We start from the raw sequence: 25,747 nt of genomic DNA, 5'->3' as shown, positions 1-25,747 counted from the left end.
CCCTGAGACAAGGCAGAGGACAGCAAGATGTCTTAGCTCTTGACCATCCACGGACCCCCAACCCCTGTTGGGCCTGTGCCTACATCCCCTTCTCTCCTGGCACCTGCCAGCTGGACATAACAGCCTCTCCTCCCGCTTCAGTACAGCCAGTATTGTCCTGGGGCCACCTTGGCACCACAGGTTTCCTCCTTGGCAAACCTGCATGACGGCCTTGCCTGCCCTCCCCCAGGGCCAAGGTGCTGTTGCTGAAGTGAAGTGGTGACTGAAGTGGGTCAGAGCTTTAAGCAGCAGCCCCAGTGCCCCAGGGACCTCCTAGACCCCCTGCCCAGAGCAGGCGGCCGGTAAGCCCTCCTCCCCTTCCCCTGCAGCCCCAGGGCTGGAGCCAGAGCTGGGAGGGCTCCCAGATTCTGACCATATCCTCCCAGAGACTAAGCCAGGCCTGGACACTGTCCCCTCGAATGTGAGAAGACTGGGCAGGGGGAGGGGAGGGAGGAGGGGATGGAGAGCTGAACCTCGAGCCATGAAAGGGGCAACCTAGGCAGTGGTATGGGGGAGTGCCCAGAGCTCAGAGTCCTGTGGAAGGCAGAGAACTGCCCCAGCCCCTGCCTCTCATCCCCCACCCTCTGTGTCCCTGGCTGAGAGGTTCCTAGAGGACGTTTTTCCAGCAAAAGAGGGAGGGTGGTGGCTGGGCCTAGATCCTTGGCTGGGCTTTTCTCTGCCTGCTTGCAAGTCGCCTAGGGTAAATGGGCTCTTGGAGACAATTTCTGGCCTAACCTGACTTGAACAGGAACCCGCGGAGGCAGAGCTATCCCCTCAGGCGTGGGGGCGTGATTCCACCTCACCAGCCATGTGTTCCACAGCAAAGGCTGCTGTCCCCTCTCCCTGGGGTTACCCTGAGCAGCAGAGCTGTGCTTGTGGAGACCCAGGGGGTGGAGGGATTGCGATATTGTCCTCTCAGCTCCCAGGGCTGATGTGGGAGCTCAAGGGCTTACCCTGGATCCTTTAGGGTAGCCCTGCCATCCCTAGGGAGTCAGTGAGGTCAGAGGTTGGGAGCTGGAGAATCAGGTAGGGAGGACACAGCTAGACCTCAGGCTCTAATGGGAACACACTAGGCTCCAAGTGGGACCTGCCAGGAGACAGGAATTGATGACAGCCACACCTTTGGAGTCTCAAGCCCTCTGCCACCCATGCAGCGGCCCAGTTCAAATGACAGGAACACAAGGTCCCAGTTGGCTCAGTGGGCTGGTAGAGGGCTGTAGCCAGGGCTGGAACTGGCCTTGCACTGCCTCTGGGCCCTTCTCTACCCACCTAGTGGTATTCTTCAAGCCTAGGAGGAAAAAAGGCCAGCTCAGGGTTAATGTAACCTCAGCATGTAGCTGGGTGGCACTGAGCCTCCCGGCAGCCACTGTAAAGAAGGACACAGAATGATTTGGGGGCATTCACTGGGAGGAAGGAAGCAGATGGATACTCTAAGGAGACAGGATGTCCCCTGTGCTTGCTCTACAATTACGGGTTGTCAACCTTCTGCAGGGCCAGGAATTGTCATGAGGCTGTAGTAGGCAGCAGAACTTGGCAGGGTGGGGTGAGATCACAGGTATAGGCTCAGGGCCTGGATTCAAATCCCCTGGGCTGCCACTTGTTGGATGTGTAACCACAGACAGAGTAAGGACCTGCCATAGCAAATTACACAACCCACTTCTGTGGCTTAAAGTAACAGAATAGTTCTGGAGGCTAGAAGTCTGAAATCCAAGTATAGGACAAGGTACGCTCCCTCTGAGGACTCCAGGGGAAGATCCTTCCTTGCCTCTTCAGCTTCTGGTGGCTCCTGGCAATCCTCGATCAAGGGGGCCAGCCCCTCTACACCTGTGGGTGGTTCTCGTCAGTTGGAATGAGAGACTTGAGAAAAGAAAGAGACACAAAGTATAGAGAAAGAAAAGTGGTCCCAGGGGACCGGTGCTCAGCATACAGAGGACCCGCCCCGGCACTGGTCTCTGAGTTCCCTCAGTATTTATTGATCATTATCTTTACCATCTTGGAGAGGGGGATGTGGCAGGACAATAGGGTAATAGTGGGAAGAGGGTCAGCAGGAGAACATGTGAACAAATGTCTCTGTGTCATGAACAAGGTTAAGAAAAAGGTGCTGTGCTTTGATGTGCACCTACATAAACATCCGGGTGCGTTAAAGAGCAGTATTGCTGCCAGCACAGACTAGCACGTCTCACCTCCAATCCTAAGGCGATTTTCTCCTATCTCAGTAAATAGAACATACAATCCGGTTTTACACTGAGACATTCCATTGCCCAGGGACGAGCAGGAGACAGATGCCTTCCTCTATCTCAACTGCAAGGAGGCCTTCCTCTTTTACTAATCCTCCTCAGCACAGACCCTTTACGGGTTCCGGGCTGGGAGATGGTCAGGTCTTTCCCTTCCCACGAGGCCATATTTCAGACTATCACATGGGGAGAAACCTTGGACAATACCTGGCTTTCCTTCCCCAGTGTTTGTGTCCCTGGGTACCTGAGATTAGAGAATGGTGATGACTTTTAACAAGCATACTGCCTTCAGGCACTTGTTTAACAAAGCACATCCTGCATAGCCCTAAATCCAATAAACCTTGAGTAAACACAGCACATGTCTCTGCAAGCACAGGGTTGGGGGTAGGGTTACAGATTAACAGCATCTCGGCGGGGCGCGGTGGCTCAAGCCTGTAATCCCAGCACTTTGGGAGGCCGAGACAGGTGGATCACGAGGTCAGGAGATTGAGACCATCCTGGCTAACATGGTGAAACCCCGTCTCTACTAAAAAATACAAAAAACTAGCTGGGCGCGGTGGTGGGCGCCTGTAGTCCCAGCTACTCCGGAGGCTGAGGCAGGAGAATGGTGTAAACCCGGGAGGCGGAGCTTGCAGTGAGCTGAGATCCGGCCACTGCACTCCAGCCTGGGCGACAGAGCGAGACTCCGTCTCAAAAAAAAAAAAAAAAAAAAAAAAAAAAACCAGCATCTCAAGGCAGAAGAATTTTTCTTAGTACGGAACAAAATGGAGTCTCTTATGTCTACTTCTTTTTTTTTTTTTTTTTTTTTGAGATGTCTCTTATGGTCTCGATCTCCTGACCTCATGATCCGCCCGTCTCGGCCTCCCAAAGTGCTGGGATTGCTGGGATTACAGGCTTGAGCCACCGCGCCCGGCCCTGCCTACTTCTTTCTACATAGACACAGTAACAGTCTGATCTCTCTTTCTTTTCCCCACACTTGGGCTTCCTTGGCTATAGCTGCATCATTCCGGTCTCCGAAACCATCTACCCTGTGTGTCTGTGTGGCCTTCACATGGCCTTCCTTATTTTTGCAATGGGGTCTCACTATGCTGCCCAGGCTGGTCAACTTCTGGGCCCAAGCAGTCCTCCTGCCTCAGCCTCTCAAGTAGCTGGGATTACGGGTGAGTGCCACCATGTCCAGCTCACACAGCCTCTTTGTAACAAGTCTAGCTACTGGATTTAGTTCTCTTTCTAATCCCGTATGAGCTTAACTAATTATTTCTGTACAGACTCTATTTCCAAATAAGGTCATGTGAAGAAAAATCAATTTGAACTGTGTTTTTTGGCTGGACACGGTGGCTCACGCTTGTAATCCCAGGTCTTTCGGAGGCCAAGGTGGGCAGATCACCTGAGGCCAGTAGTTGGAGACCAACCTGGCCAACATAGCGAAACCCCGTCTCTACTAAAAAAAAAAAATAATAATAATAATACAAAAATTAGCTGGGTATGGTGGCATGCGCCTGTAGTCCCAGCTACTCAGGAGGCTGAGGCAGGAGAATCGCTTGAACCCAGGGAGCAGAGGTTTCAGAGAGCTGAGATAGCACCACCGCTCTCCAGCCTGGGTGACAGAGCGAGACTCCATCTCAAAACACACACACACACACACACACACACACACAACTACTGTGTTTTCCTTCTGTTGTCAGGAGACAACAATCATCACAGAAGACTTCTGTGACCAAATGTGTGGATTCTCCCCACACACCCAGCAAGAATCAATTCTGCAGCCGACGCCAGCTGGTGTCTTCCAATTCAACTCAATTCTCATGCTGTCTACCTGGAGATGGCCTCAGAAACCACAGGTTGAGGGCTTGGTCCCACAAGACCACCCCTCATCCCACCAGTCACAAGTCTGGGCTTTGGGAACATCTGACTAACCGGCTTCTAGTTGGGGTTCCTACAGCCCCCTCTTTGGGTTCAATTAATTTGCTAGAGTAGCTCACACAACTCAGGGAGACCTGTTTGTTGGTTTATTTCAAAGGATGTTTTATTTTATTTTCTCCTCAGACATACTTTATCATCACTTAAAGTCAGTAGCTCAAAGGAAACTTTAAAAACTACAAATAGGCCAGGCACGGTGGCTCACACCTGTAATCCCAGCACTTTGGGAGGTCAAGGCTGGTGGATCACTTGAGGTCAGGAGCTGGAGACCAGCCTGGCCAACATGGTGAATCAACCCGTCTCTACTAAAAATACACAATTAGCTCGATGTGGTGGCAGGAGCCTGTAATCCCAGTTACTCAGGAGGCTGAGTCAGGAGAATCACTTGAACTCCGGAGGCAGAAGTTGCAGTGAACCGAGATCATGCCTCTGCACTCCAGCCTGGGCAACAGAGAGACTCCATCTCAAAAAAAAAAAAAAGATAAAATAAATAAAGGCTACAGATAAACAGTCAGATGAAGAGATACATAAGGTAAGGACTGGAAGACTCCCAAGTACAGAAGTTTCTGTCCTGGTGGAGTTGGACACGTGGATGAGTTGGGTGTTTCTGTTGTTGCCCAGGCTGGAGTACAGTGGCACTATCTCACTGCAACCTCTGCCTCCCGTGCTCAAGTGATCCTCCCCTCTCAGCCTCCCAAGTAGCTAGGACCACAGGCATGTGCCACCATGCCCAGCTAATTTTTTTACTTTTGTAGAGATGGGGTCTCTCTATGTTGCCCAGGCTGGTTGTGAACTCCTGGGCTCAATCCATCCACCCACCACGCACTCCCAAAGTGCTAGGATTATAGGCATGAGCCACACTGCGCCTGGCCGTGGATGAGTTCTTTTTCCCCTTCCTGTCAGCCTCCACATGAAGCTCCCCAAACCCTGTCATCTTGGGCCTTTAAAAAAAAATTAGTTAAAAAATTAAAGACAGGGTCTCACTATGTTGCCTAGACTGGTCCTTTTTTTTTTTTTTTTTTTTTTTGAGGCGGAGTCTCGCTCTGTCGCCCGGACTGGAGGTGCAGTGGCCGGATCTCAGCTCACTGCAAGCTCCGCCTCCCGGGTTTACGCCATTCTCCTGCCTCAGCCTCCCGAGGAGCTGGGACTACAGGCGCCCGCCACCTCGCCCGGCTAGTTTTTGTATTTTTTTTAGTAGAGACGGGGTTTCACCATGTTAGCCAGGATGGTCTCGATCTCCTGACCTCGTGATCCGCCCGTCTCGGCCTCCCAAAGTGCTGGGATTACAGGCTTGAGCCACCACTCCCGGCCAACCTAGACTGGTCTTGAACTCCTGGTCTCAAGTGATCCACCCACCTCGTCCTCCCATAGGGCTGGGATTACAAGATTAGAGATGCCAGCTGTCAGGTGGCTAGGTAGATTCAGTGTAAAGTCCTAGAAGATGCATTTTAGTAAAAACAGCCACCTGACAGCTGGCATCCATCCATTCAGTGAAGATTGTTGGGCACTGTGGATATTTGTGGAGGAGGCAGCAGTAGCAGCCGGCCTGCAGAGTGAGGTACAGTGCCAGAGGGCTTCAGGACGAGGTGGCATTGTGATTGGTGTCTGAAGAGTGCCTCAGGCCATGACAATGGAGCCAGTGCAAAGTCCCAAAGACCGGGAAGGAGCAAGAGGAAAGGACGGTTCATATCCAGCTGCTCAATTCCAAAAAAAAAAAAAAGAGGAAAGGACAGGTACCAGCAAGGTAGGACAAAGGGGGCCTTTGGTGTGCTTTTTTCCCCAGTGGGGAAGTGGAATGCTCAGATTTGCCTACTGAGTCCCCAGGCTGCAGTAGGGAAACAGCAGGGGGGCTGGGACCTGTGATTGGGAGTCTCCAGGTGAGAGGGGTGGCCCCGTGGGGACTGGGGATCAGGTGAGGCTGGGAGTGGGGTATAGAGGCGGGAGCAACTGGACAGGACCAGTGAGGATGCAGGGGCAGCCTCCCCAGGCTAGACACTGGCTGCCCTGGCGGTTGGAGGTCTGGGGAGGCAGCTGCTTAGCTCAGGCTTGGGCACGTCCACCTGGCGCGTCTGAAACTTTAGCCAACGGGGGTGCAGACTCGTCAGTGAGAGCATTCCTGAGCCCAGCATCCAAGAAGCGAGGGAGGTCGGGAAGGTGCTGCCAGGAGGCAGGGGGAGGTCCCCAAAAGTCCAGGTGAGAGCATGGCATGCGTGGAAAGTGCTGCACCATTTTGCCTTCAGTGAAGTCACATGGGGCTGTGGGCGAACAGGTGGGCTTGCATGTGCCACCAGGGAGTTGTTGAGACAGGAGCAGGTTGGTTCTCCTAGAGATCAGGCCATGGCATTGTGTCGGGACTGGGGCATGGACAGTCTTCCTCCACCCCCAACCTCTCCTTGGAGCTTTGAGACACTGCAGATAATTAGGAGGTGATGTTGATAAATACTACCTGTGGAGGGTGCCTTGGGCAGGGAGGACAGGGCGGCCAGGAGAGAAGCTCCTACAGGCCCGGTGTCGGGGCCTGGCGAGACCCTGTGAGGCCTCAAAAGCAGCAGGTGCCTCCTACAGTCTGTGCGCGGCCATCTCAGGGAATCCACCCAGCAACTGTTCTAGTTATCCCTGTTCTTCAGGTAGGAGACTGAGGCCAGGAAGGGAAAGGCTGCTGTGATACCCACACTATCAGTGGCTGGGGTTGTTTGAACCCAGGGACTCTAGGGCCCATGCCTCTGCCATCCTGCCTCTGAGTTTGGGAGTTGGACTTGGTCCATCAAGTGCCAGGCCAGCCCTGCTGCTGGGTGCTCCCAGGCATGCACAAGCTGACAATTCTGAAGGGCCCACGAACTCGGCCATGCTCCAGCCTGTGTCCTCACACCAAAGGTGGGTGCTGGAATAATAAATGCTGCAAATGGCACTGGGGGTGTTGGCCAGGCTCTGGGGGCACAGGAGCTCTGTCCATGCCCACAGTTGGCCTGTGCTGACCTCCCTCCATCACAACTAAGTGGCATCCACCCTTTCACTGAGCTGAAGTCTTCCTTCCATCCCTTCAGTGTGGTCTTTGTGGCTCAGAGAGGCTGTGGCCAGGTACAGGATCTGGGGTGGTCCCTGCTTCTCTGCTCTGTGGCCTTAGACAGTGGGCAGGATCTGAGGTCAGGCCCACCTGCAGCAGGTGGACTATTGCAACCTGCAGCAGGTGCTACAAAGAGGCAAACTGGGGCTTAATGTTGGGAAGAACTTGCCAGCCAAATACAGTCCCACTGTCTTTGGAGGTAGTGAGCTCCCCACTGGGCAAGATATGTAAGCCGACCTTTCTGGGATGCTGGACTATCAGAGACCAAACATTTGAGATTCTGTGATCCAATTTTTTTTTTTTTTTTTTTTTTTTTTTTTTTTTTTTTTTTTTTTTTTGAGACGGAGTCTCGCTCTGTCACCCAGGCTGGAGTGCAGTGGCCGGATCTCAGCTCACTGCAAGCTCCGCCTCCCAGGTTTATGCCATTCTCCTGCCTCAGCCTCCCGAGTAGCTGGGACTACAGGCGACCGCCACCTCGCCCGGCTAGTTTTTTGTATTTTTTAGTAGAGACGGGGTTTCACCATGTTCTCCAGGATGGTCTCAATCTCCTGACCTCGTGATCCACCCGTCTCGGCCTCCCAAAGTGCTGGGATTACAGGCTTGAGCCACTGCGCCCGGCCTGTGATCCTAATATTGACTCAAATGTTATGATGCTTTGATTTGAAATCAGTTCTATTTAGCCAGTTTACCAAGTGTCTCCTTGGTGCAGGACACCAGGGGATATAAAATGTCCTGGATAATATTGGGTTTCTGGCTCCCAGGGGTCCCTGAGATGTTGTTCCAGCGGTTCTGGAGTATGGGCCAGGCACGGCTGGCATCTGGACCCATCCTGCATTACTCACTCATTGTGAGCTTCATGACTGCAGTTCGGGATGTCACGCCCCCATGCACTGCCCCCACCATTCCCCACAGCATGGCCCTCACCATGGCCCACTCAGGGCTCGAGGTTTTCTGGGTGATTCCTGGTACTCAGTGTGGTCAGTTTCCTGGACCTGACAGCGGGGTGGGGCTGCAATGAGACGCCAGTTGCAGGAAGTGGTTTGCACAGCCTTCCTGGTGTCATGGGTCACTGTCTTGCCAAGTGGCTTTGGGCAGGTCCCTTCCCCTCTCAGGCTACAGGTTCCTATGCCAAGAGCTCCCTTCTTGCCCCACCAGAAACTTGTTTTCCCAGATACAGAGGTGGGGCAGATCCCAGCCCATTGAAACAGACAGGGCTTTGGAGGCCACAGTGGGCCCATTTCTCAGAGGGGCCATGTGGCTGGATGCTGAGCCAGGCACTGGACTGGCCCTTTGGCCAAGGCCCTCGAGGCACTGTGGGCTGCTGGTGCCAGTACACAGGAGTGATAAGGAGATGAAAGTCACTAGGATGGTGGGATGGCACCCCCTGGGCTGCGTTGGCAGCTGCCCCTGGCTGGAGGCCAGCTTGGCCCTAGAACGCTCCTCAAGGAACAAGAGAGCCAGCTCAGCCAGCCTCCACCTAGCGCCCCAATCAGCACTCCCTTCTTCCCATGACCTCTGCCCTCTGCTCAGCTCCTGAAGCCGGCCAAGGCGCTAATAGGCACCCACCACGGTCTTAATGAGTGAGCCAGGCTTAATAGGTTACTGGGCCCGTGACACATTGACCAGCCTCCCAGGGATCTCAAAGTCCAGATTGACTTGGCTTTGAAGGTCTTAGCTCAGCCACCTCCTTTTCCAGCCTTGACACCTCGGGGATCAGGAAGGGCCTAAGGTGGTCAAGAGGTCCCCTGTAGCCCTCACTTCCTGGAAAACGTTCCAGTTCCCAGCCTTCAGGGTCAGGTGGTTCCTTCTGCCTGGCAGGTCCTCCCCAAATCCAATCCCAGCTTGGGCTACATTCCCAAGGCCCCTATTCTAGTGTCTGCCCCTCTCCTAGGGCTCTTCCCTCTGGGGTGACCGTACTGTCTCATGCCCAACGAGGTCAGGGCTCCTTGAGAGAAGAATCTGGAGGGGCCAGGATTTGATTGGAGAATGAATGATGGAATGAAAGAAGGAATTTAAGTGAGAGCCTTTCTAAGAGTGACAATTCTGGCAGGCTGCAGACCATGTGTGGGCCTCGATCTGAGGACTGAGAGGCTTGGGCCTGCCAGCCCTGTGGGGGCACCCACCCCATCTCATTTAATGGGGCAGAGCAGGTGAGGGCATGATGGATGGATAGGCCTCATCCCCCTGCTTCCACTGTCTGGGGTCCTCCGTCAGCCTGTCTGCTCAGATCCCTGAAATTGGGGGTTGAGGAAGGACCCTCCTGGATCATGTGACTCCCTTCAGCCCAGGTGACCAGGGTCCTTGGAGTGACAGTTCCTAGAACCCTGCCTGTAGCCCTGCAAGTTGGGGAGAGGGCCTGTTAGGAGAGACATCCCTGCCCTGGGGTTGTAGAGGTGATCTAGGCTCCTCAGACCTTGTGGGGCCTCAGATGCTTCCATCTCTAGCCCCTCCTGGTGTGGGCGTCTGGCTGCACCCCAGCTCTGTGGCCTCATCTCCCAGGGAACGTTTGTTCGAATCTGTCTCCTGCTGAAATCCAGCCTCATTCAGCTCAGCGAGGGGGTGAGACCGGTGTGGGCGCGCCCTGCAGAAGGATCCCACAGGTGGGCAGAGCCCTGGGTTCTTTATCCGACTGGGTCTGGGCTGGGGGCGCCTCCGTTTCTTGACCGATGAGTGGGTTTGAGTGAGGTGTGCGGGTGGGTGGAGGAGGGCTGGGGGGAGTCACCTGACTTACGCGAAGAAGCCCTTGAGAGAGCTGTGGCTTCTTGGAATTAAGAGGGAAGAGTGCAGCATGGAGAAACTGAGGCCCGGGAGGACTTGGCAGCCCTGAGTGGGGGTGGGGGTGGGGGGTCCGCTCTGGAGTAGAGCCAGAGCTGTGATGGGGTTGGGGGACCCTGTGTCCTTGGGCCATGCTTGTCCCACTCCTGGGCTCTGTTTGTGGCTGTGGATTGGGGTGGGACAGGGCCGGTTGTGCGAGGGGTCATTGCCCAACTCCAGGGGGCCCCTGCCACCTCTCAGCTCTATATAGAGATACATATAGTTCTTTCAACAGGTTTTCAGCAGGTAGGGGTTATTAAATCTTACTGAAGGGGTGTTTTTTCTAATTCTCAACTGTGCACTGCAAGGGTAGACAGTGTGGGAGATGGATTCCAACTCCAGGTCTGGGTGGTAAGCGTCCGGTCCAGGGGTGTAGACAGGCCTGGGGAAGCCCCAGACATCTGTGCGTTCTCATACCCAGGGGTAGTGACTCCATCCTGGGGGCTGGCAGCGTAAGGGGTGGGTGGGTCCTGGGCTTACCTGCAGGTCTGCAGACCTCCTGGGGCCAGCTGACCTCAGCAAATGCTTTTTGTCTAAGCTTCAGTTTCCTGCCTGTGAATGGGGTTGGGGCTGTGCTCTGGTTTCAGCCTTGTGGCTCCGGGGTTGTGGTGACAAAGCCATCAAGCTGGGTTGGAGGATTAACAGGGAAACTTCAGACTGGCTGCCGTGTCTACCTCTTCCTCATACTCCTCTCTCTGCTGCATCCTGGGAAGCTGCTCAGCTCAGCCTAGATTAGGCTCAGTTGTGGGTGTGTCTGAGGCTGGGCCTGACCCTGCTCCTTACCCCGTGGATGCAGCAGAGCCATGAAGAAATTAGTGGTGCTGGGCCTGGTGGCCGTGGACATTGTTGGCCTCTGTCTCTCGCTGCCCTTGGCCTCCAAGGAACCTGACAACCATGTGTACGCCAGGGCTGCCATGGCTGCGGATGCCAAGCATTGCTCTGAGATTGGGAGGTGAGCAGGGCAGGGCATGGGGTCATGGGCCCTGGAAACCGGGCAAGTGGACCTGGACAATACCTTTGCCCCTCTAAGACTCAGTTTCCTCACATGTAAGCTTTGCTTGGACTCAGTAGCCTCTGGGAAGGGGACGGTGACCCCGAGAGCAGGGTGTGGGTCTCCTAGAACCCAACAGGGCCCCTTTTCTCAGTTCTAAGAGTCTCTGTCACTTTGGATAAACTCCTCTGTTTTGTTGTTTGGTTGTTATTTTTACTTATTTCTATTTTTTTTTTATTGAGACGGAGTCCCGGTCTGTCACCAGGCTGGAGTGCAGTGGTGCAATCTCAGTTAACTGCAACCTCTGCCACCCGAGTTCCAGCAATTCTCATGCCTAAGTCTCCCAAGTAGCTGGGATTAGAGGCGCCGCCACCACTCCCGGCTCGTTTTTGTGTTTTTGTGTGTGTTTGTTTGTTTGTTTCTCCCCTGAGGTGGAGTCTTGCTCTCTCACCCAGGCTGGAGTGCAGTGGTGCCATCTCAGCTCACTGCAACCTCCACCTTCCAGGTTCAAGTGATTCTCCTGCCTCAGCCTCCCAAGTAGCTGGGACTACAGGCCTGCGCCACCATGCCTGGCTAATTTTTGCATTTTTAGTAGAGACAGGGTTTCACTATGTTGGCCAGTCTGGTCTTGAACCTCTGACCTCGTGATTCACCCCCCTCTACCTCCCAAAGTGCTGGGATTACAGGCGTGAGCCACTGTGTCTGGCCTAATTTTTGTGTTTTTAGTAGAGACGGGGTTTCACCATGTTGGCCAGGCTGGTCTCGAACTCCTGACCTCAGGTAATCCACCTGCTTTGGCCTCCCAAAGTGTTGGGATTACAGGTGTGAGCTATCACGCCCGGCTTATTCCTTTTTTTAAAGGTGGAGTCTTACTCTATTGCCCAGGCTGGATTGTAGGGGAGCAATCATAGTCCACTGCAGCCTCGAACTCTCGGGTTTAAGTGATCCTCCCGCCTCAGTTTCCTAAAGTACTAGGATGACAGGTGTGAGCCACGGCACCTGGCCTCTACTGTTTAGACTCCTGTCTCATGTCATATACAAAGATCAGTTCCCTCCTAAAGACTTAAACAGAACAAATCTTAGGTTTTTGATTTTTTGAGACAGCGTCTTGTTCTGTCGCCCAGACTGGAGTGCAGTGGCATGATCATAGCTCACTGCAGCCTTGAACTCTTGGGCTTAAGCCATCTTCCCACCTCAGCCTCCTGAGTCGCTAGGACTACAGGTGTGCATCATACTTGACTAATTAAAAAAGACTGTTTTGGAGAGATGAGGTCTCACTATATTGCCCAGGCTGGTCTTGAACTCCTGGCCTCAAGTGATCCTCCATCTTGGCCTCCCAAAGTGCTGAGATTACAGGTGCAAGCCACCATCCCCAGCCAGAAAAAAAAAAAAAGTTATTAATAAAATACAGCAATTTCCCTTTTTGTCCCACTTATAAAAGTCATGTACATTTGTTTGCTTGAAAAAGAGGAAACTGGCTGGGCGAGGTGGCTCATACCTGTAATCCCAGCACTTTGGGAGGCTGTGGAGGGTGGATCACCTGAGGTCAGGAGTTCAAGACCAGCCTGGCCAACATGGTGAAACTTCTTCTCTACTAAAAATACAAAAAATTAGCCAGGCATGGTGGCATGCGCCTTTATTCTCAGCTACTCAGGAGGTTGAGGCAGAGAATCACTTGAACCCGGGAGGCAGAGGTTGCAGTGAGTTAAGATCATGCCACTGTACTCTAGCCTGGGTGACTGAGTGAAACTCCGTCTCAGAAAAAAAAGGAAAAAAAAAAAGAAAGAAAGAAAAAGAGGAACTGTAATCCCAGCACTTTGAGAGGTTGGGGTGATAGGATTGCTTTAGATCATGAGTTCGAGATCAGCCTGGGCAACATAGGGAGACCCTGTCTCTACAAAAAAGACAAAAAATTGCCAGGAACGGTGGTTTTTACCTGTAGTCCCAGCTACTCAGGAGGCTGAAGTGGGAGGATTGCTTGAGCCCAGGAGGTCAAGGCTGCATTGAGCCATGACCATGCCACTGCACTTCATCCTGGGTGACAAAGTGAGACTCTGTCTTATAAAACAAAGGCCAGATGCAGTGACTCACACCTGTAATGCCAGCACTTTGAGAGGCTAAGGTGTGTGGATCACTTGAGCCCAGGCGTTCTCGACCAGCCTCGGCAACATGGCAAAACCCCATCTCCACCAAAAGCAAAACAAACAGAAAAAATGAGCCGGGCGTGGTGGCGTGTGCCCATAGTCCCAGCTACCTGGGAGGCTGAGATGGGAGGGTCAACTGAGCTCAGGAGATTGAGGCTATAGTGATCTGAGATCACACCACTGCACTCCAATCTGAGCAACAAAGAGAAACTATGTCTCAAGAAAAAAAAAAAAAAAAGAGGCCAAGGCAGGCTGATCATGAGGTCAAGAGATTGAGACCATCCTGGCCAACAAGGTGAAGCCCCGTCTCTACTAAAAAATACAAAAATTAGCTGGGTGTGGTGGCACGTGCCTGTAGTCCCAGCTACTCGGGAGGCTGAGGCAGAAGAATCACTTGAACCTGGGAGGTGGAGGTTGCAGTGAACCAAGATTGTGCTACTGCACTCCAGCCTGGCAACAGAGTGGGACTCTATCTCAAAAAAAAAAAAAAACCAAACTCGAATGGACTTCTCTTCCATCCTCCTTTAGGCAGGTGGGCAGCAGGGTGTGAATGTGGGGCCAGGATGGAAGCCTGCAGGTTCTCACGTCTTTATGTGCCACATGGCAGGGATGCACTGCGGGACGGGGGCTCTGCGGTGGATGCAGCCATTGCAGCCCTGTTGTGTGTGGAGCTCATGAATGCCCACAGCATGGGCATCGGGGGCGGCCTGTTCCTCGCCATCTACAACAGCACCACGCATGAGTGACTTGGGAGAGGCGAGGGAGAGGGGCAGGGGGTGTGGGTTGGGCCAAGGCACAGCTGGGTGGTCCCCGGGCTGACGCGGCATGGGTCTGCCTGCCTACCTGCTTCTCCTTCTAGGAAAAGTTGAGGTCATCAACGCCGCGAGGTGGCCCCCAGGCTGGCCTTTGCCAGCATGTTCAACAGCTCGGAGCAGTCCCAAGACGGTAAGCGGTCCTGCAGGTGGCTTGGGGCGTGGGTGCAGAGACGGCTGGGCCACCAGGAAGGGGACTTACCCACAGGAGCCTGGCTCCATCAGGGTCCAGGGGCAATTCTAGCACCCCCATCCCTTCCTGGCCCCATAGCACCCTCCCACAATGCGTGGTCAGGACCATCATCACCAGGGTAAAGGGCCGGGAGCTTCTGTTATTTCTACTGAGGCCTCCGGGGCCACCCTGTGCAGCACACGGAGAGAATAATTATTACACTAGCAGACCTTATGGACCAGGGCTCACTGGGGCCCACGCTCTGCTCCGTGCTTTTCACCCACGAGCCCCTCCCACCCCTCCCTGCTCCTTTGCGGTAGGGGATGCTGTGTGGATTCCCATTTTACAGGGTGGGGATGCTGAGGCTCAGAGAGGTCATGCAAATCAGCTGAGGTCACACAGCTGGGAGGTGGTAAAGCTAAAATTGACCCCAGGCTGTCTATACCCTGCCTTTTCTTTTTTTATTTATTTCTTTTTTTTTTTTTTTTTTGAGACGGAGTCTTACTCTGTAGCCCGGGCTGGAGTGCAGTGGCCGGATCTCAGCTTACTGCAAGCTTTGCCTTCCGGGTTTACGCCATTCTCCTGCCTCAGCCTCCCGAGTAACTGGGACTACAGGCACCCGCCACATCGCCCGGCTAGTTTTTTTGTATTTTTTTAGTAGAGACAGGGTTTCACTGTGTTAGCCAGGATGGTCTCGATCTCCTGACCTTGTGATCCACCCGTCTCGGCCTCCCAAAGTGCTGGGATTACAGGCTTGAGCCACCGCGCCCGGCCTATACCCTGCCTTTTCAACAGGCATCCCACTCACTCATTTGTTCATTTGTGAGGATGGCGCTCTAGAGTGTGAGGTGGAGTCTCTCTTTTCTAATCTGGTCTTCAGTGGAGAGGAGGCCCCCAAATTCCCCAGGTACCTGAGGGGAAGTCACTGTCTATCCAGGGACACTGCTCAAAGGAGGCACAATAGATTGTGGGATAAAAGTTGGAGGATGGGAGCGTCTCAACATCTCACGCCTATAATCCTAGCACTTTGGGAGGCCAAGTCAGGAGGACTGCATGAGCCTGGGAGTTTGAGACCAGCCTGGGCAACATAGCAAGACTTTGTCTCTACAAAAAACGGAAAAAAAAATTAACCAGGTGTGGTGGTATGTGTTTATGGCCCCAGCTACTCGGGAGGCTGAGGTGGGAGAATCACTTGAGCACAGGAGGTTGAGGCTGCAGTGAGCCATGATTATACCACTGCACTCTAGTTTAGGCAACAAAGCGAGACCCTGTCAAAAAAAAAAAAAAAAAAAAAAAAAGACTGGGCGCAGTGACTCACTCCTGTAATCCCAGCACCTCAGGAGGCTGAGGCGGGTGGATCACCTAGGTCAGGAGTTCAAGACCAGGCTGGCCAATATGGTGAAACCCTGTCTCTACTAAAAATACAAAAATTAGCCAGGTGTGGTGGCATACGCCTGTAGTCCCAGGTACTCATGAGGCTAAGGCAGGAGAATCACTTGAGCCTGGGAGGTGGAGGTTGCAGTGAGCCGAGATTGTGCCACTGCAGTGCAGCCTGGGCAACAAGCATGAAACACTGTCTCAAAAAAAAAAAAAAAAAAAGTTGGAGGATGGAGGGGCAGGGCACACTCACCATAGCAAGTCTTAGACCTCAGATGGGGATCCTGGGTGGTACCCTTTGGAGTCTTCTGCAACATACTCAATCTTTGATTTTTTTTTTTTTTTTTTTTTTTTTTGAGACGGTCTCTCGCTCTTGTTGCCCAGGCTGGAGTGCAGTGGCGCAATCTCCTGTCACTGCAACCACCGCCTCCTGGGTTCAAGCGATTCTCCTGCCTCAGCCTCCCAAGTAGCTGGGATTACAGGCACCCACCACCATGCCCAGCTAATTTTTTGTATTTTTAGTAGAGATGGGGTTTCACTATGTTGCCCAGGCTGGTCTCAAACTCCTGACCTCGTGATCCACCTGCCTCGGCCTCCCAAACTGTTGGGATTACCGGCGTGAGCCACCGTGCCTGGTGAATCTTTGATTTTTTTTTTTTAAATACTCATTGAGAAACTCAGCATCTGTAGATGTGAAGTTGCTCAGGGTAAGAGAGTGCAGGAATCATAGGCAATGACATAAGCCCCTGCCCCATCTGTAAAACGAGGCAGGGAATGTGCCTGGGATGCTGCCTGTGAGAGATTCCGATGTTCCCCACTCACAGTCGCTAACTGTGGCTCTCTCTCCCCAGGGTGACTGTCGGTGGCGGTGCCTGGAGAGATCCGAGGCTTTGAGCTGGTGCACCAGCGGCATGGGCGGCTGCCCTGGGCTCGCCTCTTCCAGCCCAGCATCCAGCTGGCCCGCCAGGGCTTCCCTGTGGACAAGAGCTTGGCAGCAGCCCTGGAAAACAAGCGGACCGTCATCGAGCAGCAGCCTGTCTTGTGGTATGTCTGTGGGTGCGGCCCCCGGACACAGGCAGCGCAGGCACAGCCCAAGGACCCTGCAGGCCCCTAGCAGCAGTGGAGTGGCCCTCTGCCTTCAGGACCCCGCACTGATAATGGGCTGAGGAGATGCAGACCCTTCCCACCACGTGTGGGGACACATTCTCAGCCTGGGGTCCCAGTGGCCACTGTGGCTGGCCATGTGTCCTGAGTGGTAAAGGACACTAGGAGGCTCCTGGAAGGTACACTGGGAGGATGAGCGCTGAGTGACAGGGCCACCCACCTGTGACAGGTGCTGCCCCTGCTTTGCTCCATTCTCCTGTGTGGGCAGGTGTGGGGGGTGGTCTAGCTGAGTCCACCCCACCTGCTTCCTCACGTGAGCCCCCTCTGTCCCAGTGAGGTGTTCTGTCGGGATGGAAAGGTGCTTCGGGAGGGGGAGAGACTGACCCTGCCGCGGCTGGCTGACACCTACGAGACGCTGGCCATCGAGGGTGCTCAGGCCTTCTACAACGGCAGCCTCACGGCCCAGATTGTGAAGTACATCCAGGCAGCTGGTGAGTCAGTAACCTCAGGGGCCTGGGTGAGGAACTCTGCAGTGGAAACCCTGAGCCGTGGCCCAGAGCCCTGGGGTCCTCCCGTCCTGCCTGAGCCTGCAGGAAGTTCCTGGTGGAGGAGGGTCAGTGACTGGCCATGTGGGTCCACAGCTCCTGCTTATGTCAAAACTGAGAGAGACCATACAGTCCAGGAGAGCAAGTCCCTGGTGGGGTAAATGCAAGCAAGAGCCAGGGCTAGGGAAGCACTAGAATACAACCTGAAGATCCAGGAGGACTTCTTGGAGGAGGTAGTGACTGGGCTGCAGATAATTTTGTTAGGCAGAGAGAGGAAGGGATTCCTGGCAGACGAGCAGCTGGGCTAAGGCCCAGGGAGGGGGGGCTTTGATTCACCAGGAGGGTTATGTGGGACGAGGGTCACCTTGAGGGAGGCGTGGGGAAGGGGCTTTGTGGGGCAGGGGCCTGGAGCTTGGCTGTCACTTTCTTCAGGTAATTTTTGTCACTGTTTCATGGAGGAGGGTGATTAGCATGTTGACCTTTACCACTGAGGCTGGAAATTAGCATGCCAATACCCTGTGTGTCTGGAGCTGACTCCTGGAGAATTAAGAACCTCCCTCCCTCCCTCTACCCATTCATCGTGAGAAGAGGCCGAATGGCAGGGACACTGGCAGGAATTCTCCACTTAGAAAAGGCCCTCTGAGCCAGGCGCGGTGGCTCACGTCTGTAATCCCAGCACTTTGGGAGGCCGAGGCAGGTGGATCACCTGAGGTCAGGAGTTCAAGACCAGCCTGGCCAACATGGTGAAACCCTGTCTCTACTAAAAATCTCTCTTGAGCTGAGATCAAGCCACTGCACTCCAGCCTGGGCGACAGAGCGAGACACCATCTCAAAAAAATAAAAATAAAAATAGAAAAGGCCCTCTGAGGCCAAGCTTGGTGTCTCACGCCTGTAATCCCAGCACTTTGGGAGGCTGAGGTAGAAGTTGAGGCCAGGAGTCCAAGACAAGCCTGGGCAACATAGTGAGACTACAAAAAAAAAAAAATTGAGACTACATAAATATAGTGGAGGTGGGGGTGGGGAACCAGAAAACAAAGAATTCAAAGCATACTGAAAAGTAATATAGCAAGACCCTAAAAAAAAATTAAAATTTGCTGGGCGTGGTGGTGCCACCTTAAGTCTCAGCTACTGGGGAGGATCTGTTGGAGGATCACTTGAGCCCAGGAGTTCAAGGCTGTGATTAAGCCACTGCACTCCAGCCTGGGTGACAGAGCAAGATCCTATCTCTAAAAAAGAAAAAGGAAAACAGTCTTTGGCCACAGAGGAGAGAAGGTAGACAGGAAGCCAGTAAGCCAAGCAGGCAGAGGGCAGGTGGCCCCAGCCCAGCTGTGGGGGTGGTGAGCAGTGTCAGGGAGACAGGAGTTAAAGAACGAGTGAGGTTCCCAAGGGGGTGAGGTTGCCTGTGGCCCCCTCCCAGGGCACAGTCCCAGCCCTCCAGTAGTGCATTCTGTCCTCCCTGGTAGGTACAGGCTTTTCCCCACCACCATGGTGCAGCCATGCCTGCCCCCAACACCACTGGTGCAGCTCCATCCTCCACACAAGGGTGCAGCCCCTTCCCAGCACCCATTCGAGCTGCTGTCCCATTGCAGGGGGCATTGTGACAGCCGAGGACCTGAACAACTACCGCGCTGAGCTGATTGAGCACCCACTGAACATCAGCCTGGGAGACGCGGTGCTGTACATGCCCAGCGCGCCACTCAGCGGGCCCGTACTGGCCCTCATCCTCAACATCCTTAAAGGTGAGTGGTCGCACCACAGCCCTGTGGTAGGACCCATGACACGCCCCACCCCTGCTGCAGCTCTGCTGGCCCCCATGCCACGTCTTTACATCACTGAGCTCCCAGGGAGTGCTCCTGCGTCACAGCTCACCATGTCCTGAAGGAGGCAGTGCAGAGTGACAGGGCTGAAGTAGGCAATGCTCAGGGGTTGGAGGAGGAACAGGAGTCATCAGGATGGAGAGAGGTACAGGAGCTCAGGCCTGCAGGGCTTGGTCCAGAGGGCATCCCTGGTCCAGTGGGTGGCCTTGCCACTTGGTCATTGCATGGCCAGAGCTGATGCGTGACATGAGGTCCAGGTTGGGGAGCCTTCACCTTACTTCACTGTCACCACAGCCTTCTGAACCAGCTGGTGCTATTGGTTATTAAACGCTCCTTGAGGTGGGCAAAGTGGCTCAGGAAGGTGTTAACCCTCTGAGTCCCTCAGATCCTCTGGGACTCAGCAACGTGCACCTGGCTCTGATCAACCAGGGTACAACTTCTCCCGGGCGAGCGTGGAGACCCCCGAGCAGAAGGGCCTGACGTACCACCGCGTCGTGGAGGCTTTCCGGTTTGCCTATGCCAAGAGGACCCTGCTTGGGGACCCCAAGTTTGTGGATGTGACTGAGGTAAGGGGCAGAGGCTGTCCCACTCTAGGCGTGGGGCCTGCTGTAGAGGCATCAGGTTGGCTCCCCAGGGCGGCTGCAGCCTCACATATGCTTTATGAATCCATTCCTGCCACAAACTTTGATTGCGGGCCTACTGGTGCTCAGATGGACTGGTGGGTGACCCCGAGTCTTGGCCTCTGCCCCACAGAACTGACAGTGTGGGTAATTAGTGGCCACACTCCTACCTCAGGTCCCTTGCACAGGCTGTGGTTCTCGAGTGCTCAGTGCTGAGATGAGGAACGCATGGGGGCATTGCAGCCCTCAGGCATGATAAGAAGGACAGGTGAAAGGGAGAGCTCCATGCTGGGTCCCTGTAAGACCCTGTCATATCCCTTCCCGCTGAGGATCCTCGCATCCCTCCTTACCTACTCGGGTCCTTGGCATGCCCGGGCAGACCTGCAGACCCCTCCACACTGACCAGTGACGTCCCAGGAGGGGCCTCAGCTGCCTGGGTGGTGTCTTCTCTTTCCCCATGAGCATTCTGCACCTCTGACTGCTGCTGCAGCCAGTGACCTGGTGTCTTGTCTCTCTGAGGGGACAGGGCCACTACAGCGTGTCCCTCTGCCCTCCCTTTTGGCTAAGGCCAGCTCTTCCATCCACTTGCTGGCTCAGGGCACTGATCCTACAATGCTCCTCTCTGCCTCTGACCATTTACTTCTTTATAACGGATTATTCCCGAAAGAAAGGCAGCTCTTGTAGCTCCAGAAACTTCCATCTGCTGCCTCCTTCTGTCCTCTGCTCCCCTTAGAGCAAACATGGCTGGGCTATGTCCTCTCTCCCTTCAGGGTGTCCCCTCCCCTGCTCTATCCCCATGCCACCAGATCGCCACATCCAGCCTCAGTTTCCCATCAGGCCCCACTCAACAGCACCTCACACAGGTCACCACACTCCTCGAGTTTTCATTTTACAAATTTTCACACCTACGAAAATGTTAAAAAAAAAAAAAACCCAAACCGTCCAAGCGTCAATGTTCCCTTTCCCTGGAGTCCGCAGTGTGGACGTTTCTGCCGGATTTCCTCTCTCTCCATCTCCACCCACGTCTATTGGGATTCGTGTTTTTCTGAGGGATTTGACAGTAGGTTGCTGATGTCACACCTCAGGGTGTGTCTCAGGAGTGAGACTTGAACATACCACAGCAGGATGTTGGGGTGACACAACCTGCTGTCCCTTCTCTTTACCTATAGTAGGCTCCCTTGGCTGTTCTGTTTTTGTTGTGTTTTTGTTTGGACACAGAGGCTCTGTCATCCAGGTTGGAGTTCAGTGGTGTGATCTCGGCTCACTGTAGCCTCAACTTCCAGGGCTCAAGCAATCCTCCTACTTCAGCCCCTCCAAGCAGCTGGGACCACAGGCACATGCCACCAAACCTGGCTAATTTTTGTATTTTTTTTTTAGAGACAGGATCTTGCCATGTTGCCCAGACTGGTCTCAAACTCCTGGGCTCAAATGATCCTCCCACCTCAGCCTCCCAAAGTGCTGGGCTTACAGGTGTGAACCACTGTGCTCGACCTGTTTTGTTGATTTTTAAAGCCCGGGGCAGTGGTCTTGGAAGATGTCCCACATCCTGGATTTGCCTTTCTGTTTCCTTGGGGGCAGATTCAGACAGAGCACCTTGCCCTGCGATTGCTAATCCGTGGGGGTCTTGCTGAAACTCTCCTGAGGCATTTTCTTTAGCCTTCAGAGCCCATCCTCTCTGTCTCCTCCTTCACCTCCTCATCTCCTCCTCGCCGCTGCCTTGGGGACCTTGGCCAGGCTTGTGGCATCCAGCAGCCTCTCAATGTCGATACCTCCATATTCATCCCTCAGCCCGCCCTTGCCGGTGCACCCATGCTTCTACATGTACCCATGCTCTTCAGGTCTGATGAAGTATCCAAAGGCAAGCTCCTGACCGTCCCCAAACCTGCCCCTTCTGCAGGGTTTACCTCCCTAGTTGGCGCCATCCTCAATTCTTCTCTTTCTCCCACCCAGGCCATCATCTCTCGCCTGGTTGATACCCGCAGCCTCCCCTTTGGGCTTTATCCTTATCCCCCTCACAGCTGCCAGAGGGACCCTGTGAAAACACTCCCCAGCCCGCTCATTCCTCTGCCCAAAGCCTATGTGGCACAGAGCAAAAGCCAGTCATTATGGGACCTAGGACGTCCTGTGGGATGGGCCCCAGCCTGCATCTTCATCTTCTTCTCCCCCGACCCCATTCACTCTCTGCCTATCGCTTACCAGCCTATACCACCTGCCTCAGGGCCTTTGCACTGACCATTAAGGCCACATTCCAGGCTCTTTTCACATGTTGCCTCCTCCGAGAAGCGCTCCCTGACCACTCTGCCCGTACCTCATGCCTCTTGATTCCCCTCACCTGGCTTGTGGTTTCAGCAATTTCCCCGTATGCATTTGTTTTTCTTGGCATGAGAGCAGGGACCTAAGTGTCTGTTCCCTGTTGATTTTCCAGTGCCAGGCATGCAGTGCAAACTCTAGAAATATTTTTTGTGTGAGTGAATGAGTGATTGAATGTGGCAAGGGTCTGGAGGCTGAGGGCCATGCAGACATTCAGAGTTGCTGGAAGGCGACCGAGACAGAGAGTCAGACTGGTCATGCAAGGTGCTGGGCCTGCCCTTCGGCCCTGGGGAGCCACGGAAGGCTGTGAGTGCCGGAGGGTTGTGGTCAGGGCCACAGTTAGGGGCCTTCTGAGACCTGTGCCCCCTCCCCACCCTCCCTCCCCACCTCCTCAGGCCAACTTTTTGGTCTCGGCAGGTGGTCCGCAACATGACTTCCGAGTTCTTCGCTGCCCAGCTCCGGGCCCAGATCGCTGACGATACCACTCATCCGATCTCCTACTACAAGCCCGAGTTCTACACGCCAGATGACGGGGGCACTTCCCACCTGTCTGTCGTTGCAGAGGACGGCAGTGCTGTGTCCGCCACCAGCACCATCAACCTCTAGTAGGGGTTGCTGGGCCGCCTGGGTGGGACAGGGCCAGGGGCATGTGGCCCAGGGACTGCCCACTTATCCAGTAAGGTGGCTCCATCACCTCTTTTCCTGGTGGGAAACTGAGGCCCGACCTTGGTAGCTTATCCTGGGCCTCTCAGGGAGTAAGTTTGAGCCTCAGTGGGTGGATAGGGACCAGGCTGGGTCGGGCGAGGTCAGGCGCTGTCTGACCTGGCTGGGCGGTAGCTTTGGCTCCAAGGTCCGCTCCCCAGTCAGCGGGATCCTGTTCAATGATGAAATGGATGACTTCAGCTCTCCCAACATCACCAATCAGTTTGGGGTACCCCCCTCACCTGCCAGTTTCATCCAGCCAGGTATGGGGTGGAAGTCCGGGGGTGGGGGGCTGGGGTGGAGAGGGGCGGGTGTCCTGGGCAGGCAGCTGACCAGCATCCCCGCCTTCTCCCGTCGGCCGCAGGGAAGCAGCCGCTCTCGTCCATGTGCCCAACAATCATGGTGGGCCAGAACGGCCAGGTCCGGATGGTGGTGGGAGCTTCTGGGGGCACGCAGATCACCACGGCCACTGCACTGGTATGTGTCACCCCTTTTCTCCCTGGGCCTGTCCACCCTGCACAGCCCCCAGGCCATGCTGATCACACTCCCATGCCCCAGGCCATCATCTACAACCTCTGGTTCGGCTATGACATGAAGCGGGCCGTGGAGGAGCCCCGGCTGCACAACCAGCTTCTACCCAATGTCACAACAGTGGAGAGAAACATTGACCAGTTGGGCTGGGGGTTGGAGAAACTGAGTCACGGTGTGGGGTCCCAGGGCATCCTGGACTGGAGGCCTGGAGCATCACAGAGTGGACAATGGTTGGTGTCTTCTCTCTGGTGCCTGGGCCATCTGGAGCCCTTGTGCCATGAGGGCCAAGCCCCTGCTCCAATGAGACCAAACAGGCCCCCACCTGCTCTTCCTGATGACCTAGCCTGAAATGGCACCACCTGGGCTAAGGCCTGTGAACACACAGGCATGGTTCAGGTTGCATCTGGAGCCCTGCTCAGGCTTCCCCTCTCTTCCCACCCCTAGGCAGTGACTGCAGCCCTGGAAACCCGGCACCATCACACCCAGATCGCATCCACCTTCATCGCTGTGGTGCAAGCCATTGTCCACACACCTGGTGGCTGGGCAGCTGCCTCCGACTCCAGGAAAGGCGGGGAGCCTGCCGGCTACTGAGTGCTCAGGGCAGACAAAGCTGACCAGCAATCCAGGAACAAGATACTCACCAGGACTGGGAAGAGGACTTTGGGGTCGTGCTTCCCTTGTGAGTGGCAGAGCATCACAATAAATGAGGCCACTGTGTCAGGCTCCAGGCAGCCTCCCTGGCCTGGCTCCCCACTCTCTGGGCCTCAGTGTATTTTGTGTGAAATTGAGCCATCTGGCTGGGGAGGAATGGAGAGGTGGGATTCAGAGATCTTCACACTGCGGTCGCTGGAACTAGCCTCAGCATCTTCAGCATGGGGAGAGCCAGGCGCGTGGCTGGGGGCCCAGGGAAGGTCCATGCCAAGCCCTGCCCTTCCCCGTCCTGAACCCTCAGACTTGGGGCCAGGCCCTTCTTCCCTGGGCAGGGCAGGGACACTACCTAGAACCAGCCACCAGGGGGTGCTGCGACCCTGGCGCTTTCTTAGGCAGAGGGTGGCCAGCTGATGCCGGGAACCCGGGTGCTTTCTCAGACCCGCAGGCGTCCAGCTCACCCAGCCGAGGACACGGGAGGTGAAGCTGATGTCCGATGAGTAGGGATTTGGCAAGAGGCTGGAGCAAAAACATCTCGGTCAGAGCCAAGCCCCTGGGGGGTTTCCAAGTGTAAGCCCAGAGTGAAACCCAAGCTTGTGATCCTCTCCAGAGGGAGGCCTGGTTCTCAGGGAACAGCAAATGGGAAGAGGTCCCCAGATCCCAGGGATCAGGGCTTGGACCAGCTGGTGACGCAGCCCAGAGGGAGTGGGTCTGGAAGGGAACAGCTAGACACAGCAGCCTTCACCATCGGCAGCCCCTCCTGGCCTCCCTCCTCCAGGCAGTTCCAACACCTGGGGCAGGGTTCTGGGAAAGGCTGGTGGAGGTGGGCTGGTGGGGGGCGGTGATCACAGCCCAGCACCTGGGTATCACCAGGGGCACTAGGGCCAGGGACCAGGTGAAGCCAGGTTGGGGCTCTCCTTTAGAAGCCCCGAAAACGTGATGATACCAAAGGGCCCGCAGACAGACAGGGTTTTGTGCCTGCGGAGTTGAGTACCAGCGAGTCTAAGCCCTGGAGGGCTGTGTCCCTGGGGCTCCCCAGGGGTGAGATGGAGGTGGGCTCAACTGGTGTACACGTCACTCCTCAATCCTTATTTTATTTATTTAATTTAAAAAATTATTTAAACAAATAGAGATGGGGTCTCACTATGTTGACCAGGCTGGTCTTAAACTCCTGACTTCAAGCAGTTCCCCCATCTCCGCCTCCAAAGTGCTAGGATTACAGGGATGAGCCACTGCACCCGGCCTCAATCCTTATTTTGGCCTGAGAGGAAAGGCCGTGGCCCCGTTTGCAGGGGAGAAGACTGAGGCTGGAGGGGCAGGCCTTGCTCTGGGTTGCACAGCAGCGAGAGAAGTGGGAGCTGGCCACGAGGCTTCCTGGACCTGACACGCTGCTGGGGTACACCTTGGTTCTCCAGGTCCCATGGGGCTCAGCCCAGGACTACTTCGGGAGGTGGGGGACTTAAACTCCCTCTTTCCTTCTCATCGTCCCTTCCCCCATCATTTCCTGAGGAAGGACATTCAGGGACCTCCCTGGCTGTGCCTAGGGCCAAAACCAGAATGACACCCATTCCTTTCCCTGGGCCTTTGCTCAGGCGGTCCCTGCACCCTGGCCTCCGCCTGACCAGGATGGTGGGGAGAGGAGGGGGGACGTCCCCCATGTTGCTGTCTCCACTGTTCCTGCTGCCCTGGCCTCTGGGCTTCCAGGACTGCAGCGGGTGGGGGCGTGGACTGGCCTGAGCCCAGGAATGCACTGCAGCTCCTGGTTGAGGAAAGTCACTGAGGCTTGGGAGTCGGGTCGGGGTGGGAGGAGGAGTCCACAGGCCCCCACTGTGAAAGAGGCAGCGGTGGGAACAGCCTGCCTCTAAACAACCACTCCAGCCCAGGCTGACCAGGGGCTCTGGCT

The 25,747-nt window shown here is 54.9% G+C and overlaps 1 protein-coding gene across 4 annotated transcripts; it reads left to right on the top strand.

Annotated features, from left to right (window-relative positions):
• The first annotated feature begins 288 nt into the window (after nucleotides 1–288).
• Nucleotides 289–23,941, top strand: LOC104671265 (glutathione hydrolase 1 proenzyme). Of its 4 annotated transcripts, XM_030915244.1 has the most exons (11): nucleotides 6,224–6,386; nucleotides 14,066–14,151; nucleotides 16,419–16,611; nucleotides 17,005–17,162; nucleotides 18,806–18,955; nucleotides 19,463–19,599; nucleotides 22,381–22,568; nucleotides 22,801–22,928; nucleotides 23,030–23,142; nucleotides 23,224–23,341; nucleotides 23,645–23,941. In XM_030915244.1, exons 5-11 carry the CDS (start codon nucleotides 18,898–18,900, stop codon nucleotides 23,785–23,787), a joined length of 885 nt encoding a protein of 294 aa, XP_030771104.1. In that variant the 5' UTR covers nucleotides 6,224–6,386; nucleotides 14,066–14,151; nucleotides 16,419–16,611; nucleotides 17,005–17,162; nucleotides 18,806–18,897; the 3' UTR covers nucleotides 23,788–23,941. The 4 variants fall into 4 exon arrangements, with proteins under 4 accessions (XP_030771103.1, XP_030771102.1, XP_030771104.1 ...); XM_030915243.1 differs by lacking the exons at nucleotides 6,224–6,386; nucleotides 23,224–23,341 and adding an exon at nucleotides 289–341 and having other exon boundaries at nucleotides 23,641–23,941; XM_030915242.1 differs by lacking the exons at nucleotides 6,224–6,386; nucleotides 23,224–23,341 and adding an exon at nucleotides 5,861–5,937 and having other exon boundaries at nucleotides 23,641–23,941.
• The last annotated feature ends 1,806 nt before the right edge of the window (nucleotides 23,942–25,747 follow it).

The sequence above is a fragment of the Rhinopithecus roxellana genome, chromosome 13 (genome assembly GCF_007565055.1).
Source record: "Rhinopithecus roxellana isolate Shanxi Qingling chromosome 13, ASM756505v1, whole genome shotgun sequence".
In the NCBI taxonomy this organism is placed as follows: Eukaryota; Metazoa; Chordata; class Mammalia; order Primates; family Cercopithecidae; genus Rhinopithecus; species Rhinopithecus roxellana.
The sequence above is the reverse complement of the archived record's forward strand: the minus strand, read 5'-3'. Positions and strand labels throughout refer to the sequence as shown.

Excerpts from the sequence above, each read along its gene's own strand:
- LOC104671265 (XM_030915244.1), top strand. The coding sequence starts at position 18,898 with ATGCCCAGCGCGCCACTCAGCGGGCCCGTACTGGCCCTCATCCTCAAC. Across the intron at positions 22,929-23,029 it reads TGCCAGTTTCATCCAGCCAG|GGAAGCAGCCGCTCTCGTCC; the intron begins GTATGGGGTGGA and ends CGTCGGCCGCAG. Across the intron at positions 23,143-23,223 it reads TCACCACGGCCACTGCACTG|GCCATCATCTACAACCTCTG; the intron begins GTATGTGTCACC and ends CCCATGCCCCAG.